Here is an 18,101-nt window from a genome sequence, read left to right as displayed (position 1 = left end):
CAAAAGGTATGCTATGCTCATAGAGCAGGTTGGAACCTTTATATTCCATATCTTTGTCTTTGGAATTATAGCTGCGATCTACAGACAGCAGAGATTAATATCAGACCCCTCCTATGATTTTGTTTTTTTTTTTTTTTTCCCCTAGGGGAAGAAGAACTGTGTGGAACTGTTTGTGTCCCCACTGAACACAAAGCCAGGAATTTCTGAGGCGCTCCCATCTGAAGAAGTACTGCGTTCCCTTAATATCAACATTTTGCATCAGAGTTTATCCCAGTTTGGAATTACGGAAGTCTCCCCTGAGGTTGGTTATCAATTTTCTAACCTGTATTATTTTGATACAGATTAGGCACTTACATTCTTGGTAGTATTCCGGCTGAGGTTCTCAAGCATGAGGCAGAAAATGTGTGGGCTTAGAGAGCATCACTAGTGTAAGGCTGTGGGAACACAAAATGTCCCTCAGACATTTTTGGAGGTTCCAGGCCCTTGTCAGAAGCATTTGAGACCCAGGCAGCTGGAAACAGCTGTGATTTTGAGTTTGAGCCATGGAATGATTTACCAACTTTAAAGGTGGAACAAGAAGTCACAAAAGTTTAGATATGATAGTAGAAGTAGTCACAAAGTAGAGGGAAGAATTTTTTAGTGCTGTACAGGTGGGTTTTAATGCTTGTACAGGGGGGTTTTAATTTTGTACATGGGGGTCAGAGGTTTTAAGATGGAGGGATTTTGGCCGGTCCTGTCCTTCCTCTTTCTTCTTCTTGACCTCCATGTTTTTGGTGATGTTGCCATTCACAGATTGGTTTAGAGTAGAAAAGCACCATTTAATATAGGTAGTAGGTATTGGGGAAAAACTGTAAACATGTAACACATAATGTACCATATAAAAGACAGCAGCAGCCAGGGGCGGGGAGAGAAAAGAAGAAGACGGCAGACAGAGAGGGTGTCAGGGGTGTGTGTGCCTCTGCCTCAGCTGCTGAGCAAACTGCAGCAGCCCGAGAAGAAAATCTTTTAGATAACTTGCAATAAACAACTATGAGACGGAACAACAAGAGACTGCTGAGCCTTTCTTTGGAAGCACGGGTTGGAGGAGAAGTTTTTCCATCACAGGAAGCCACCCCGCAACATAGGCCGGTCTTCGACATAAGGCAATTATCATAGTATCCTCAAATAGTCTGGCTTGGAAAGGATTTTAAAGATCACCTAGTTACAACTCTTCTGCCATGGACTGTTGTACCTTTCAGTAGACTGGATTGCTCAGAGCCCCATCCAACTAGCTCTGTTAAATTACTTTAGTAGTGCTTTATTAGGCTATTTACTCTTTAACATCCATGTCTTCATTGCACAGATGAGCTACCATTGAAATCAGAGTTTATATCCTAAGCATACACTAATTGCCTTAAAGGAAATGGACATAAAGAATCCCAGTCTATTAACCAGGGTAGGAAGATATAACAATTTCAATAGAGAGATAAGCAGAATGCAGATATTGGGGGTCACCGTTACTACCCATGTAACTTTTGTCTGACATGATTTTGAAAAACTGAATCTGTACATTACACCTATGCTTCTTTCTATTTTTAGCATTAGCAAGAGATTTATTTTCTTCATGTGCTCCAAAAAGAGGGTAAAAATAAAACTTGTAGCTATTATTTGTATGACTTCATCCATTTTTTGCAAAAAAAAAAAAAAAAATCCATTTCAAAGCAGAGATAACATTGTCATCTCCACAGCTTGTCTGAGACATTATCAGTGAGATGGACATCTAATTCTAGGCCAACCATTTAAACTGTGCCCAGAAAATGAAAGAAAGCAAAAAGCCTTAAGGATAAAAAACCAGTGAGCTCATGGACATGGCCATATCACACTACATTTTATTTAGTGTCTTACCTGAAGCCCTTACATACATATAAAAACCCTCAGAATACAGTTTGGGGCCAAACCCCTTCAACCATGTTGTCAAGAATCAAGATTTTCAGTGGAATCTCCCAGTTTGGCAGAGGAGGTGTCCATATCCAAAAAAATAGGAAAAAAATTTAATTACTCTCATGAGCTATGTTTCCCTCTATGGATAAAAAAGTTCCTGTGTTCCTGTTTCTGAATCTGTGTTTGAGACACTGGTGTTTGAGCCTTTGGGCTGTTATGCCTACCTGTATTTCTACTGATTAGAAATTGTTTTGCTCACTTTAAATATTCTAAAATCTAGATGTCTGTTACAAAAAAAAAAAAAAAAAAAAAAAAGTAATATAAAATAAAGCCAGTTCATGTTCTACTACAGCAACCTGCCACTATCAAAATTCAGATACTCAAGATTTAACTGTTCTAATACAAAACATAGCAAAGCAGTGGTTTCCAAATGTCAAATCGAGTCTTTATATCACCCATCAGCAACTTGAGTGAAACTTCCTTTAGGCCAGAATTTCCTTTGTATCTGAAGCACATGAGTCTGAAAGTTGGGATAGAGGCAATTATCTATTGCTAGTACTTCAGTTACAAATAAAACTTCAGGTAGAAATGGGGCAAGAACTTATCTGAATAATATATGAACAGAGAAATGTCATCAAGCTGTGAAGAGATGCTGGAAAAAAGCCAAACCTTGAACACAAGAGCTCATCTTGAGCTAGATACATTTCAATAATCTGGAGTGTTCAGATATTTGTATTTTCTTCCTGGAAAAAATGTAGATAATAATTTAGAACAGGATTATTAGAATGAAAACTGTGCAGTCTCTAACTCCTAATACTGTTGGAGACACGAGAGATTATTTTAATATTTTAATTGGTAGCAGATTATACAGCTAAGGCATTGATTCTGAAAAATAATGCAACTTTACACTAATAGGTATTCCTTATGGATCTCAAGAAATAGTTTACATGTTCAAGATCTCACAGAAAACATCTAAGAAACAGCAACATACAATCTTTACTTGGTCAGCTGCCAAACACATTTTTCCCTCAACTTGCTCTAAGAATAAATTACTCCAAACAAAGTAACAGTGAACCCAAACAAAACAGGCAAACTTTGAAGGAAGGTATTGTTATACAAAGCCTTACATAGCTTTGATGCATTATTTTACCCATTGTAAAATGCTCTGTGTGTGTACTCCTGAGCTATCAATCCCAAATAAATCATGAGCTAAAATTGTACACTCTTCTATCAAAAGTATGAACGCTTCACAACCAGTATTGTATGTACATTATCAGTGTATCTGTGCACAAAGGAAACATTACTCTCATCTTCCTAGGTGGGTGGCGGACACAGAGGTGTTAGGGCTGGAATTTGTCTCCTTTTTCAGCTACTTTCAGTGTGAGCTGCCTAAGGCTTGAAAATCTTCCGGCTTTCTCTCTATGGTAAACAAAAAGAGATATGTTTGACAGGCAGTTCATCCTATCTGTGGGACACCTCTCCTGAGATTGCTTGGTTGACCCTTTTGAACAAGGTTTAATGTAAACTAGATCCCCAGAGGGTTAATGCTGTGGGAGATTAGCCTATCCAAAGAAATTTTACCAAGTTTATATAGGAAAACCCGCATGGAAAACTGCTCAGCTCAAAGTCTCAGCCCATACTGTACCATAAACAGCAAAAATCCTAGTGGATATCAGTACCGGGAACTACATTTCCATTCATTACAGAAATAATTTGCTTGTTCACATCTGCTGATGCATTGATCACTGCTTGATCTATTTTCAAGTAAATTGCCTGTCTCAAAATTATATTATTTCTTATTCTGCAGTTGCTGAAAGAGCAGATTCCCTATATGTATTTATTGTAGGAAGCACTAGAGGACTTTACTGCCTGGTATAGAATGAGATATGACCAGTGGGAATGTGTCAGTTTAAAGGAGTCCTTGCCATTTGAGGGCAATGTCTATACCTTTCATATGTCCTTGATTTTCCAATGGCTTCTCATAGTTGTAGCACTTGCTCTTTTATTGTGGTCTAAAGTTTATGTCTGAAGTGGGATTTCAGACTGAGTTCTGCTCCATGGGATGTACCACAGTCAGGAGCAGACTTCTCCAGAATAAAGCACCAAATTGGTGCTTGGTGGTAGGACTAAATTCAGTGACTCAGGAAGTCTGTGTTATGGTGCGGGAATCTGGCTTCCTAATGTCTTTAAATTGCTTGGATTAAAATAAAAGACTACTGGATTTCAGAATTTACTAGAAGACAGCTTGAAGTGGTTTTGAGTGACAAAAATAACTGAAGATACAATAAATAAAATAAGGGTTGCTATGTTTTGAGAGCTAAGCCAACTGCCAGCTAGAAATGTGTCACTGAAGGAGAAATTTCCAGAGTTCATACCAATATTATGTAATCCCAAAATGTAGCATTATAGCCTCCTTGCACAAAGAGGTTGCCTTTGAAGTATGTGATAATAACACACTAGAGCAGAAATCAAAGGAAGCAATCACGTACTTAAAGTACACAGAAACTGTAAGTTACTGTAAAGGACAAGTGATCGAAACCAGGATCTTAGAAATTACAAAAGCCTGGACTGACAGAGGTACCTGGGAACAAAGCAGAGTGCAAGGATATGCTCCAGTGATCAGGCAAGGCCGCTGTAGTGTAAAACCTGCATGGCTGCACCCAGAACACCCAACAGAAACAGGAGACCTTCTGACTGCCGGTGTGGATGTGGAATCACAGCACTTCATCATACATGTGCTAGAGCTAAGCTAAGCTAGAACTTTTGGGGTGAGTGTGTCATGAGAGACACGATTAAGTGGCTATTATCCAGTGTCCTGTGAGCTTGAGAGGTCACAGACATTCCTACATGTTTTCATTGGGGGTGGAAGTGATTTCTTGGCAGCCTTTCCTAATGTGCCTTAGCTAACATAGTTAAAATAGCAGAAAAAAACCAAGCTATTCAGTGTGAACTTCCATGAACCCTTTTTGATCTTGAGTTCTACCCCCAGCACCCTGTAAGCTTTTCTCTGAGCTCAGAACTATAGCTTTCTATGCTCTCATTAGTGTTCCAGCCCAAGGGACTAATTGGGGTTAACTGACCAATTTGCAAATTCATCTGGTTTCCACTGAAAATTTACCTTTTATGGCAGGTCCTAATATTGCAGCAGAATCTTTCAGTCACAGATTTTACACTGAGTACTTCAGGTCAATGTCTCTCTTGTTATTATCAAAAACTGGCTGCTTATTTTACTTGCTCGTAGAAATACCCCACTATTTTTCCCATAATAATAAGACAATAAAAGCCATAGTGGATTTTTAGTGTCTTTAAAAAAAAAGGTTTATAAAAATTGCTTAGAAAAATCACATTTGTTCCAGTTTAGCAGATACCCTTGTGTGCAGGCACTCTTTAGTAATGTTAGTGATTGAATAGCATTGTAAGAATACATTTGATTCTTCCACACATTGAATTATGCTGAATTCAAACAGTTTAAATTAACCTGGCTCATTCTGCCTGAAAAACTTGCCTTATTGGAGACTCATTAGGTAAAGGAAATACTAGGAAATGGCGCCTTCCTCCCTGTTTGCTCTAGGATCTGGTGCTCCCTGAGTGACTGAAATTCCCTTTCCACTCCATCTGCTCTGATATTCCCCCACTTTTATTAGCTGCAGATCTTTGCAAATTAGTCTGAGTATATCCGCAAGCCTATTCCTCAAAAACTATCTGAAGGACAAGAATCCTCTCGTTTCTGCCTTGCATTTGGCCATCCTATTAGCTTTTTTCCTGGGTGTCAGCGATTTGTAGTGAGCGTGGCAGTTGCTATCCCTCTTATCAGTTTTCCCAGACAAAGGAACAAAGTTCTGAATGATCGGCATTGACGTTTCAAAAAGCAATTCCTTATCGTGGGTGTGAGATCACTCAGTTCCTGGAGGTCACAGCTTCTTCTGTCATTAGGAAGCAGCTTCACCAATGATTTTGCTCTCCACCAATTAGATATGGGAGAGAGATTTTCTTGAGTAGGTGAAGGTACCACTAAAGTGTTTAAAAATGGTATGTCAAGTAACTTTAGGTTGTGGTATACTTTTTTACCCTTTTTGTAGCACTTGTTAATATTCTTTGAACATTATTGTTTGAAAGACAAATCAGGCAAAGACATGTCCTGAACACACATAGCACTAGACAGACATCATAGAGATTAACTCTCTTAAAGTCTTCTCTTCTTTTATTCTCTTCAGTCTTTTATATGTATGAAGTCTATTATAAAATATTTGAGAAGTTTTGTAACATCATTGAGTTAAAGTTTATATAAGTCTCTCATCCATTGTGGCTAAAAATCCTACTAACTCTTCATTTACATTTTAGTAAAAATTACTTTTTAGTATTTGTCCTTTCAGTAAAGAAGTATTAAACCACCCCATTTACTCACTTACAGAATGTCAGCACAGTTTTCTTCTTTTTATCTAAATTTCCTCCTGAGAGATATGAAACACCGGAAAGCCATCAGGTAACCCACTCAGGGTCCAACATTGAGTTTACAGCTAATAGGCCACAGCTGCAGCTGCTGCTGTCACCATGGGATTCCCATGGAGCTCAACGGGAGCAGTCTTGGATGTGGAGCAGCTGCAGGTTTGGGCTCTGAGCCAGTACTGGGACCCAAATCCTGTGCCATGAGCACAGCAGAATGACCTTGCTGTGCTGAGGTAGCAGATTGCAAGAGAGCTGTACCCCACTGCAGTAGCAGCAGTGTTTAAATATGTCTAGGAACAATTTTTGCAGAAATATAAATATTGCAGGAAAGATTTACAGCGTCTCTTTGAAAGCCCTGGGTTTTAAGTTGCTCATTAAACATCAAACTGACACTTTATTAGCCTTTTTAAACTGTCAATAGCTGCAACATTTTAAAGCTGAGACCATGAAACAATGCATAATTACACACGCGCACAAATATACTAATTTTACAAGATTGGTTTCTGTAGTTTTGCTGAAGGATTTCCATTCTGGTCCCCAGGACTATTACTTCCAAAGAAAAATCTTCTTTATTTTGCTTTCAGCTCTAAAGCTGTCAACTCCCAGTTAAATACAACCATTTCTTCAAGCAAGCAAGTCTCTGTAAATTAGCCATGCTACCAAATTCCTCTCTAAATGTTTGCATTTTGTGGCAATTGTATCTATGAATTGTCTTGCATTGTCCTGACTCGTTTCAAAACAAGCATTGCCTAATCCTATGCTGAAAGGAGGACCATGAAAACTATATCGGGATCCAGCACCCAGCATTTTTTGTCAGCTTGTTCCCTTCCTCAGGCCATCATCTCCCACTCCTCAGGAAGCTTTCCCACTTGAATTCATCATCACCCAGACTTTCTGTTTCTGCGAGGCTGAAGAGGCTTGGTTTTGGGAGGCTTCACCTTTTTGGAAGACAAAGTTGGCTTGATACATTAGCTGTGTAAAAGAGCAGGCAAATGGGTGGCTAAGCAAAAGTGTTAGAGTCCCTGCAGTTATGCATGCCTATTGAGCATCCACTCATCTTTGTATGGAGGAACTCTTTCCTTTGTGATAAGCACAACATCCCCAGAGAGGAAGAAGGGCCACACTGGGATGGGAAGACAGCTCAGTATTTAAACCAGAGATTCATTTAAAACCATTAGAGAATTTCAGCGAGAGGAAATCACAAAGACCTGGACAATTTACAATGGAAAACAGAATTTTAGAAAGTTGGTTTTATTCAGTCTGAGAACTCTACTGAAAAGACGCAATTAAGAAAATAAAAGCAAGTAGCTGAAAATTGGAAGGGCAATGTCTACTGAACTGTGGTCCGAGAAACATCAGACAACATACTTTATTCTAAATAATATATTGCAGTTAGACCAAGGGTACATATACTTTGTTTCTGCTACAAAATCAGTATTTAAAAACATAGTGAAATTCTGGTAATTTAATAGTCCAACCAAGTCCCAGTGCTGCAATAAAGACAAAAATAAGTGCTTTTACAATCATTATTATTTCGTAATCCCTAGGACTTCTGGAAATTTTAGCGTGCACAGCTGTTTCAGAAATGTTCTATCGGCAGGAAGCCAAAGATAATGAGATTAAGCATAATCAGAATTATAGATAGACAGATAATGAGATTATTTTCAGCAAAATCAATATTTTTACGTATTTGTGTGTGTAATCTAGAGGTGACAGTGTGGGAGCTTCCCAGCTGACGAAGGCAAACCAGCAAGTCGCCTGCTCTTTGCTCCGTGTCAGGCGTAGACACTGGGAAGGCTGGGTGTGGGTACTGGGGTTGTAGATAAGCACTGGGAAGAAAGAGGCCGGGCCAGAGCTTCCCAAAGGCCGTGTGGGAGCACAGCCCTTGGACCTGAGCAGCCAGGTGGTTTCCAGGAAAGGCGCTGGGTCTTGTTTGTGTTACATTCAGGCAGTGTGTGACGGCTGGTGGAGAATCCTGTAGATCCCCGCGCAGCACCGGGAGCGCGGGGTGGCTCTGCTCCATGGTCTGGGCGTGGGCAGGGGGTGCCAATAGCAGTGTTCAAAGTCATGCCATGTGCTGTGGAATTTCAATGCTGACAAAGCTGAGGAGAGTGATTAATGCCCAATGAGAGCTATTTAATCTGCACATGCCACTCTATAACTTTTTTTCTCTTTCTGTTTCATTGCTTAAAAAAGAAAAATGTTTTGCAAGGGCAGCGTGAAGCAGACAAAATCTGGAGCAAAGAAGGATTTTATGCAGTTGTCATATTTCTCAGCATCTTTGTCATTCTAGTGACTTGTTTAATGGTAAGTTTCCCTTTTACCTTTATTTTGTTTTTTATTTCATGCTTTTCTTATTCTGAAGGATAGGGTTACACATTCTTTACCTGACAAGTGTTTTCTCAACGCCAGTAGAAATTAAACTTCAAGGTAAGAATTGGTCACTCTCATAGTGCTTGGAAACCAAAGTTTGAAGAGTCACATTTCTTGATGTATTTTGAGTTGAATGAAGAATGTAACTAGAAGGAAGCTGAAGAAATAAATAGGTTCTTAAATCTACAGGGTAGCTGTCTAGGGATATGAGTGATGACTTCTCAACCTTCTTAGGTCTCAGGATCCCGAAGTCCTCTTACCTGCCTTTATTTCAGTTTTATTCAATAGTAAAAGCAGCACCACATTGATAGAATGTTATCAGTGGACCGTTGTTAAAGTGTGTGTTGGTATTTGTGTATCAAATACACAAATATTAAATTGAAATAACTAGTAAGTACATGAAGGAATAATCATATTTTTGAGCAACTTTGCTATTCACATTGTGTGAGCCCAGTGGCCGGGTTTCTGAGCACTAGGCACAATTCTAATATGCTGAATATGAGAAGTGCAATGGTCACAGAGAAGATGAAGATCACTATACCACTACTGACTTTTGTAGGGTAGTTTTTTTTATTTTTGTCCAATGTTGTATCCTATATGTTTTCCTTCTTTAAATTGTGTGATACTTCTTAAGTGCACACATAAAATTGTTAACTGAATTCTCTGACAATTATCAGCATTTATGAACACACAGTATCTTGGGATCAGTTAAGATATTTTTCTCTCAAACACATTTAATTTTCTTAAACCACTTAAAGCCTTAAGATGGAAAGTGTGTTTAATCTGAAGTTATTAAAAAATGTTCATTAAAGTTTATAACAAAATGTTATTTAATCTTTAAGGTCTCCCTAAGATGTGAAAAGCACTTGAAAAGCAATTTCTCACAGGAAATTGTTGCTTTACTTAATTTCTACTTTCTTGTTGTCTCCATCTCGCCATGCCATTTCACTCAAAAAGAGGAGGATAACTCTAGAAATCTCTTCTCTACCCTTTGTTTTGCAGAAGAGATATTTTGGTCATTACTGACTATTTAACTGGAAGACTATAAAAATGCTGTCTATCCTTGTCCTGGTACACACAATATTTTCATTAATGATCTGGAATGCATTGACAATATTGGAAATTGTAAGCATTCTGTATAACAGTATCAGAACTTCAAATATTCTTAGGGTGCCAGAAAAATATGGGAAAGAAAAAGAATGCTGCTTGGCAGGAACACGACTAATCATGTGCATCAATAGGAATAGTAGGAAATACGTGGCAAAACAACAGTTCTGTAGGAAAGGTTCCAGCAGATTAACAGAACAGTATCACAGAAGTAGATAAGGAGATAAGCAACATCAATGTTGCAAAAATACACTTCTTAGCCTGGGGTATATAAATGAGGATATGATCTCTAAGACCTGAATTCAGCTCTGCTATGGTAATTTGCCTGTCATGTCTTACTCATTTTCTATTGTCTCTCTCTACCACATTTGTGAAAAATTTCGGGCAATTATAGGAGGAAGGAGATGCAAGAGTGATCAGAGACACAGAGGACATGAAATAATTTGGTTTATTTATGACAGGGAAAAGGAGCAAGCAGAAACATGATAGTTCTCAAACATGGAAAGATTTCAAAGGCTATTGTAAGGAAGAAGATAATACTTTCTCCACTGGGGACTGGATAAAAAGAAAAATTTTCACTGGGTGATTTGGCTGACTCATTAGAAAGATCTTAGCTATCCTATATGTCACTAGATCCTGGATTGCATTGCTTGAGGAAGCTTGGGAGTTTTCACCCATTAAAATTTTAGACAAACATCTGTCAGAAATTGTTTGGGTGTAGCTGATCTGAAGTTAGGGCAGAGGTCAACACTAGTAGACTCCTTGAATTCCTTCCAGATGGAATTGCTAGTATGCTGTGGTCTTTTCTGCAGGCATTCCCCCTTCTGTTCCTCCCAGGTCCAGCTTGTATCTTTGCATGTGCTACTGTTTAGACTGTGCAAATGGACACTGTCTCAGATTTTGCCAGGATCTGATAATATATGGGTATGTGCAATCTGTAAAGCTAACAAACAGCTCATGTTGGTTTTTATCCCTTTTAATGTGTGTCAGAGTAGCAGACTGGGTTGGTCACTATATTTTTGGCTATTTCTGTTTTTTTTTTACTTTACCTTCATTAAAACTGTTCTAGCCCTGTAACACTTTCTGAGGAAAAGTGTAAGTGCTTAGAACAAAAGTTGTTGGTTAGATTTTTTTTTCAGTTTCTGCTAGGGTCAAGCTATCTTTTTTTCCTAGGGTCTTAATAATAGATTATGAAATAGTATATTAAATAATACTTGTCCACGTTTTAGAAGTCAAAACCAAAATTCATTGGGTCCCCAGGGAGAAAAAATATATCAAAACATTAGCGACAAGAAGGTATGGTAAGCATTGTCATGGCCATGAATCTCTGAGCTGTTTATCTGCTGGTTATCAGAAAAAAATTAGCTGAAAGCACTCACTGGAAAAAAAGACAGTTAAAATATTTCAAGTCCCTCTTTTATCTTTATTGGTACCAGTGCCCTTGCTTCACAGGTACCCCTGAAAGGGCTTATTTTTCTGCAAAATTATGGGGAAGAGATCTTATCCTAGTAATTCTAAACCCTTCAGAATGAACAGATGGTTTGCCTAGCTAAGTCTTGTTTATTGTGTGTATTGCTAATGACATTAGATCAGTTCCCAGCTAAACCTCTATCGCTAATCCTTGAACAGACAAACCTATCAGATATATCTAGTCATCACTGGAAAGCTAGGGAGTGATAGATCTTTATGTGGTACTAGCAGGGGCAACAGCTGTCAAAGAACTTCTGATTTGCAGAGAAAAAAATACTCTGGTCTAGGCTTTGTCTTACTCAAGGATCCAAACCAAATGCTTTACAGGAACAGATAAAGCAAAGTTGAAAATACAAGGTTATTTGCAGACATCTTCAAAAAAACTGTGTAAGTGCCTTCCATCTCCACACACAATATTTACAATTCTCATAAATTTCATAGCTTGTAAAGCATGTTTTGAAAGTTGAACAGCTATGGCTCAGAAACTGTTTTTTGCATTGCCCTCCAAAGAAATAAGAAGTGTTAAACAGGTGTAACATGGGTACCTCTGGGGTGACATTACTGAGCACAAGCTGCCTGTCTGCCCTCACCAAGCTAGGGTTCAGCAGCATCAGTAGAGTTTGATGGAAGAAGATCAGTACAACTTCTGCTTTTGTTGCACATACTGGATGTCCACATTCATAAGCCATATGTGGACAGATAATCCTGGTATTACAGTGTGTTCAGAAGTCAATTTCTTTGTGATTATAGAGCACACTTTTCTGAACAGATGGTTAAGCAACTTCATTGGCCACTCATCACTTCAGCTTTATTTCAGAATAGTTAATGTTTCTCTGAGGATATTGAAGCCTATCCCTACCTGGGGGAGTATTTCAGAGCAATAGCAGCCTTCTGTTACCAAAGTGACCTAGTAATGTTAATCTGTTCAACCATCAGCTCCATGCTAGATGAGTAAGGGCTTTTAGGAACATCTGCTCTAAAAAAAAAATAAGGCTATTGTAATTAGAGACTTGTATCTGGCTAAATTATAAACTTCTATTTTATTTTGTGCCATTGTCTTTCTTGTGTTAAAATGCTTAAAATTTCTTCTACAGTTACTCTATCATTATTTCTTTCCTCACAACATCTTCTGTAACTAATTTCCATTCTGTGTTATTTGCTCTTTTAATAATACTACTGCAGGTATTTCAAATAAGTACTGACTCACAGTAAGAACTGTTAAAAGCTCTGCCGTGTACACTCTGCAGTTTATGTAATGGAAATATTTATCTTGTTGTGGGAAATGCTGTGTAACACAACTTGTGACTTACCTTCTAGGAATGAAAGCCACGTATAGCAATCTTATCCAGCATTTGTGATACCTTCCTTGCATTGTTTACCATGTAATTGAGGTTGATCTGTCCTCTTTATTTCTGTAGGTTCTGTACAGATTAAAGGAGAAGATCCAGTTGTCACTAAGGCAAGAGAAGGAAAAGAAGCAGGAGATCCACCTCTCACCCCTTCCCCTGCAGACATCTCAGACTGAGTATAAGACCACCAACAGCATGGTCCAGCCTCAACAAGCTCCAAAGGTTATCAATGTTGTAGTGGACTCTCAAGGCCAATGTGTTCCTGAGCTCAAACCTCCCCTGTGTGCCAGTCCATCTCCTTTCAGAATGAAACCTGTGGGACTCCAGGAAAGGTAGGATGGTGCCTGGTATGCTCAGGATTTATTCTGCTTTTTTATACTTATGCTTCATGATTTCATATGTTTCTCTTCTGTCAATGAATGGGAGACTTTGCCATACAGACATCTGAGAAGTGGGATTTTGCTGTGTTAACATCTGTCTCACAGGTATTCTCTCCTTTCCTTTTCTTTACATATGACCAAAGATTCAGGTCATATGAAAATGTTCATTAGTGGCATTCTTTTTGCTGCTTATATTTTCCCCATACTCCAAAGAAATAATTTTTTCATTTTTCATTGATTTTTGCCAGTTTTGATCCTGGAGATCATGGAAGAGAGTTCAGGGGCTGGTTATGTATTGTCAAAAAAGGACATTCTCATTCTCAGGGAGTCCCTAGCACCTGGAAAACTTAGAAGAAATATTTACACCAACTGAGTGCATTTAGCAATCTCATACAGTGTTTCCATTATCACCTTTAGATACCTTTTTTTCTTAAATGCATCTTTCCATGATGGTCAGGTACAGTGCAAAGTCAACAGGCTTTACCGAAAGGAAGAAGCGATGAGTAATAAATCCAACTCTTGTGTGCAGTTCCTCAGAAATACTCGGGCACCAAACCCTGCCATTCATTGTACCTTTCAAAAACTGGGCCAGTGCTCTTTTTATAAAACTAGTTATTCTTCCCACAGGAGAATGCACACTGAAATCTGTCTTTCCTGTGTTAGAAACCTGTATAATTTCTTGGCTGATGGCTGCAGGATGCTTTCATAAAGCATCAGTGTTTTGAATATCTCACATAGCATGCAGCTGTGCAACTGAACTCTCCTGCCCTGGCACAGATGATAAATGAAAGAACAGACGCCATGTGGAGACCAAGCAGAGCCTCATCTGTGAGGACTCTCAGCTGAGCTGTAAACCTAATTCAGCTTCATCCATGGGGATTTCAATGGCAGAGATTTTATCAATGGATTTTTGACAGACAGAGCTCGGGGAGGGGGATTGATTCTTCTGTGAGTAAAAGAGGCTTAAAGGCAGAGCTGTCATAAAATATGTACTGATATCACTGCAGAAAAAAAAAAAAAAAGGAATGGAGGAAGCAAGTAAATACATTTTAATAGTTTCTGTCATTCCACAAAACCCTAAAAATAAAGCCCACATGCATGGGAATAACATATCTAATTTATAATACTTTGTCTAACATAGTATATGCGATAGTTGAGAGGAATTGAGGGAAAGGAATTTGTAGAAGGGTTTTGTACCTAAGGACAAGAAACTTTTTGTACATAAGGAGAAGAAACTTTTCCATTTTTCAAACCAAGAAAGTAAAACCAATTTATTTAGGATATTAATTTCCACCACAGAAAGGAACTTTGCATTCAATTCTCCTAAACCTAATTGCATCCTTGGGAAGGACAAAGTTCTGAGTCAGCTATGACAAAATGGGCAGCTGAGATACAAAGAGAAAACTAAACCTGATGTTTGGCCAAATGAACCAGACATTTAGGTTATTACTAAGGAAAAAGAACTTGAAGGAATTGAGCACTTCAGTTTCTACTGTAAAAGAACACTGTTGTGAAAAAAGTGAAAACCATTGTGATAACATCCCATTGTGCAGTTCTTTTTTGCCATGTTTAACACAGACTTATCAGCCCATGTCCACTCGTAAGAAATGGTGGTTTAAGTTTATTTCAAGCTCAGTGTACAAAGGTCTGGGGATATGAGGGAGAGAACTTTAGGGAATAATTAATTTTCTGACAAAAGAAGCTATTATGTCTATTTCTTATCCTTTTACTATAACCTTTACTATGAACAAATTTTTATGTATTCTAACACTCAGCAGTGTTGGAGTAAAAAGTAATAATGCGCTGACACATTCTGCCTCAGATATAATCTAGTGACTAGGTAAGTGGTCAGTTTTAAACTCCTCTCCACCTTTCTGCCCCAATAAACCCTTGCACTAGGCAGCCTGAGGCTATCCTCATTACATGTGGGAGAAGTGGACCTTACAGCATGGATCTGCCCACTGCAAGAAGCAGCAAACCATGGTCAAAACAGTCTACTGGCAGCCCTTCTTTTGGAGTGAATCAAGCCTGAAGGTCCCATCCTGCTCACAGCACAGCTTTGGGGCACCCTTTCAATAATTTCTGCTATGCTGATTTTGGTTTCTGCCACAGGAAGAAGCTCTTGGCAGGCTAGAGTGGATACAGGGGCTCCTTGACAAATTTAGCATGGAGATTCCTTTGGTCACATGGCTTGACAGTGGTTCCTGAGCAGTATTTTCTAAGTATCCAGACTACTCCCTGGTTTGATTCCTGAAGAGTGATCTGTAGTCATGAAATGTCTAACATGATCCAGATCAAACTGTCCCTGGTTTGGGCCGTGATTCATTGATTTCTCTTTGAGCAGATAGTGAGCTGTGCATAGCCATCTAGATGGGAAGTTTGTGACAATGTCTTTGAAGGATGGGACAGTAAAATTGAATAATGCAACCTGATCTAGTTGAAGATGTTCCTGTTCATTGCAGGGAGGTTTGATTAGATGACCTTAAAAGATCCCTTCTAGACCAAACTATTCCATGATTCTGTGCCTGCCTCTCAAGTTCTCTTTGCTTTGCACACTCGGTGATGCTTTGACAAATATACCCTTGACAGTACAAGGGGTAATTATTTTAAATTAAAGGAGGGTAGATTTAGATTAGATATAAGGAAGACCTTTTTTTTGCAACGAGAATGAAACACTGGCACAGTACGCCCAGGGAGGTGGCTGATGGTTTCCAGGGCCCCATCCTTGGAAACATTCATGGTCAGGTTGGAGAGGGCTCTGAGCAACCTAATCTAATTGAAGGTGTCTCTGCCCGTGGCACGGGAATGGGACTATGTGACCTTAAAGGTCCTTTCCGGCCCAAAATATTCTATGATTCTATGATCTAAATGCAAAAATATAGTGGAACTGAGTTTTCACAAAGCACGACATCAGCCTCTGGCTCTCTGAACTTTTCCATTTTTATTTGGAATAGCATCGGTCGGTGCAGAGGTAAACAAATTGTTAATGGACTACTGTGCATGGATAAAAATATTTCTGGGAGTTTTTCCAGCTTCTTAAAACGTACTGTGCTTCTGAATACTAGAGACAAGTCCATGAGCATGTTTTTCTGTGTATCTGGAAATGATCCTACTCAGCTATTTCCATAAGCCAGAGCTTCCCGGCAGATAACTCGCACTATGCAAGGCGCGGGGTGCCGCGGAGGCGGCGGGGCCGGCGGAGCGCGGGGCGCTGCCGCCCGGAGCCGGCAGGCGGCGCTGTGGCCTCGCCTGCAGCTCCGCGGCGCCGGCAGTGCCCGCCCAGCGCCCGCCCGCAGCAGCAGCCGGCTCTGCTCCGCGGCCCGCCCCCGTGCGGCTCCGCCCGCAGCAGCCGGCTCTGCTCCGCGGCCCGCCCCCGTGCGGCTCCGCCCGCAGCACTGCCCTCACACCCTGCGGCAGGAGGGTGCGGAGCTGCGGGAGCGGGCAAAGCCGTGAAGTTGTTAGGTGTATGCAGCACCTCTCCTATGAGGACAGGCTGAGAGAGTTGGGGTTGTTCAGGCTGGAGAAGAGAAGGCTGTGGGGAGACCTTGTTGCGGCCTTTTGATACTTGAAGGAGGCCTATAAAAACGATGGGGGCAAATTTTCTTGGGATAAGGGGTAATGGCTTCAAACTGAAGGAGGCTAGGTTTAGATTAGATATAAGGAAGTAGTTTTTGAGCATTTGAGGTCAGGTTGAATGAGGCTCTAAACAATCTGTTCTAATTGAAGCTTTCTTTATCTGTGGAAAGTGAGTGGGACTAGATGACTTTTAAGGGTTTCTCCCAATTCAAACTATTCTCTGATTCTGTGATTTTCCTACATGCTGCTCAGGGATGTGTGCTCACATGCAGGATATAGTTTGGAAAGGGGTGGAACAGTGGGGGCCAAGAGCAGAGGGTAGACTGAAAGTGAGGAGGTGACAGGGCTGTCAGAACAGAGGCACTTACGCCTTTCTATTACAGTTACTGAGGCAGGCCACTGAAGGGCTATTTCTTCACAACTTCTGTGCATCCTCTGGATCATTCAGTGCAGAATGCTGAGAGGTTGCCCACTTTTCGTGTGCTCACAACTGCTGCTCCTTTGCAGCCAAGACCTTCTCCACTGGCAGCCCACATTGTTCTGTTACGGACCAAAGGAGCAGGAGAGCTGCTGTTCTCCTGTGGGTGTCTTCAGTGATGAGCTGTCACAATATCACAGAGCTGACGCCTGACTTTTGGATACAAATAATTGTTTTCTCTTCTGTGAACACATCTATGAATATTGCATCAGTGTTTACTTTTCTACTCAGGCTTTTATAGGTTTATATGAATAATATATACTCTTCCTTCAGCAGAGTAAGGTTTCCTTTTATTCTGTTTCTTGGCCCAAAATTCATCTTGATATGAATGGTCCCAGCCAAAAGCAGAATCTGGTGAAGTGGAATGTGGTATTTTAAATTTCATTCTGACATATCAAGCATTTAAAATTCATAGTATAAGCAGTGAGTTGTTAAATCACAAGCATGGTAGATATAAATGTAAATGTTGCTACACCAGCACAGTATTACAACAGGATTTACATTTTCTGTGGCCACTGCAGCTGTGAGTTGTTGTTCCAGTGTTATTTGTGACTAAGACAACTGCATTTCAACTAACTAGTGGACAATATGATGTTTTGTTCAAATTAGTTACTGTGCAAAGATACATGGAAGAAAAGAAAATGTGGAAATGTCTCCTCTACTGTGTGTTGAAAACAAACTGCTTTGGAAAAATTTCTCAAGCATTTGTACTCCATTCTAGCCACAAAGTCCTAACACTGACTATTATATTTTAATAATCAGAGGGAAAAATCACAGCTCTGTGTTTTCTTAGTCTATTTCTTATTCATCAGAAAATTATTCTGTCTAAAGGATGAGCTCCTCATGTTCATTATCAGGATGCCAGGGGTTTGCAGGACTCTTATTCAGAACAGATAGTATTTGCCTTGTGCTGAATTTTTTCTTCTCTGCAAAGATACACAAGAGAATGAAGATGATAATATAAAAACAGTTTGGCAAATAAAGCAAAAAGCTGTCAGATAA

At 39.7% G+C, this 18,101-nt stretch overlaps 1 protein-coding gene across 1 annotated transcript in view; it reads left to right on the top strand.

The window, feature by feature from the left end:
• Window positions 1-18,101, top strand: part of PTPRR (protein tyrosine phosphatase receptor type R) — a 135,702-nt gene that overhangs the window by 70,714 nt on the left and 46,887 nt on the right. The window contains exons 4-6 of the mRNA XM_012569001.5: window positions 146-301; window positions 8,563-8,673; window positions 12,735-12,997. Of these exons, the coding sequence (XP_012424455.4) occupies window positions 146-301; window positions 8,563-8,673; window positions 12,735-12,997 (530 nt within the window). The remainder of the gene's footprint in view (window positions 1-145; window positions 302-8,562; window positions 8,674-12,734; window positions 12,998-18,101) is intronic.

Source organism: Taeniopygia guttata, chromosome 1A, assembly GCF_048771995.1.
Source record: "Taeniopygia guttata chromosome 1A, bTaeGut7.mat, whole genome shotgun sequence".
Classification (NCBI taxonomy): domain Eukaryota; kingdom Metazoa; phylum Chordata; class Aves; order Passeriformes; family Estrildidae; genus Taeniopygia; species Taeniopygia guttata.
The sequence above is the reverse complement of the archived record's forward strand: the minus strand, read 5'-3'. Positions and strand labels throughout refer to the sequence as shown.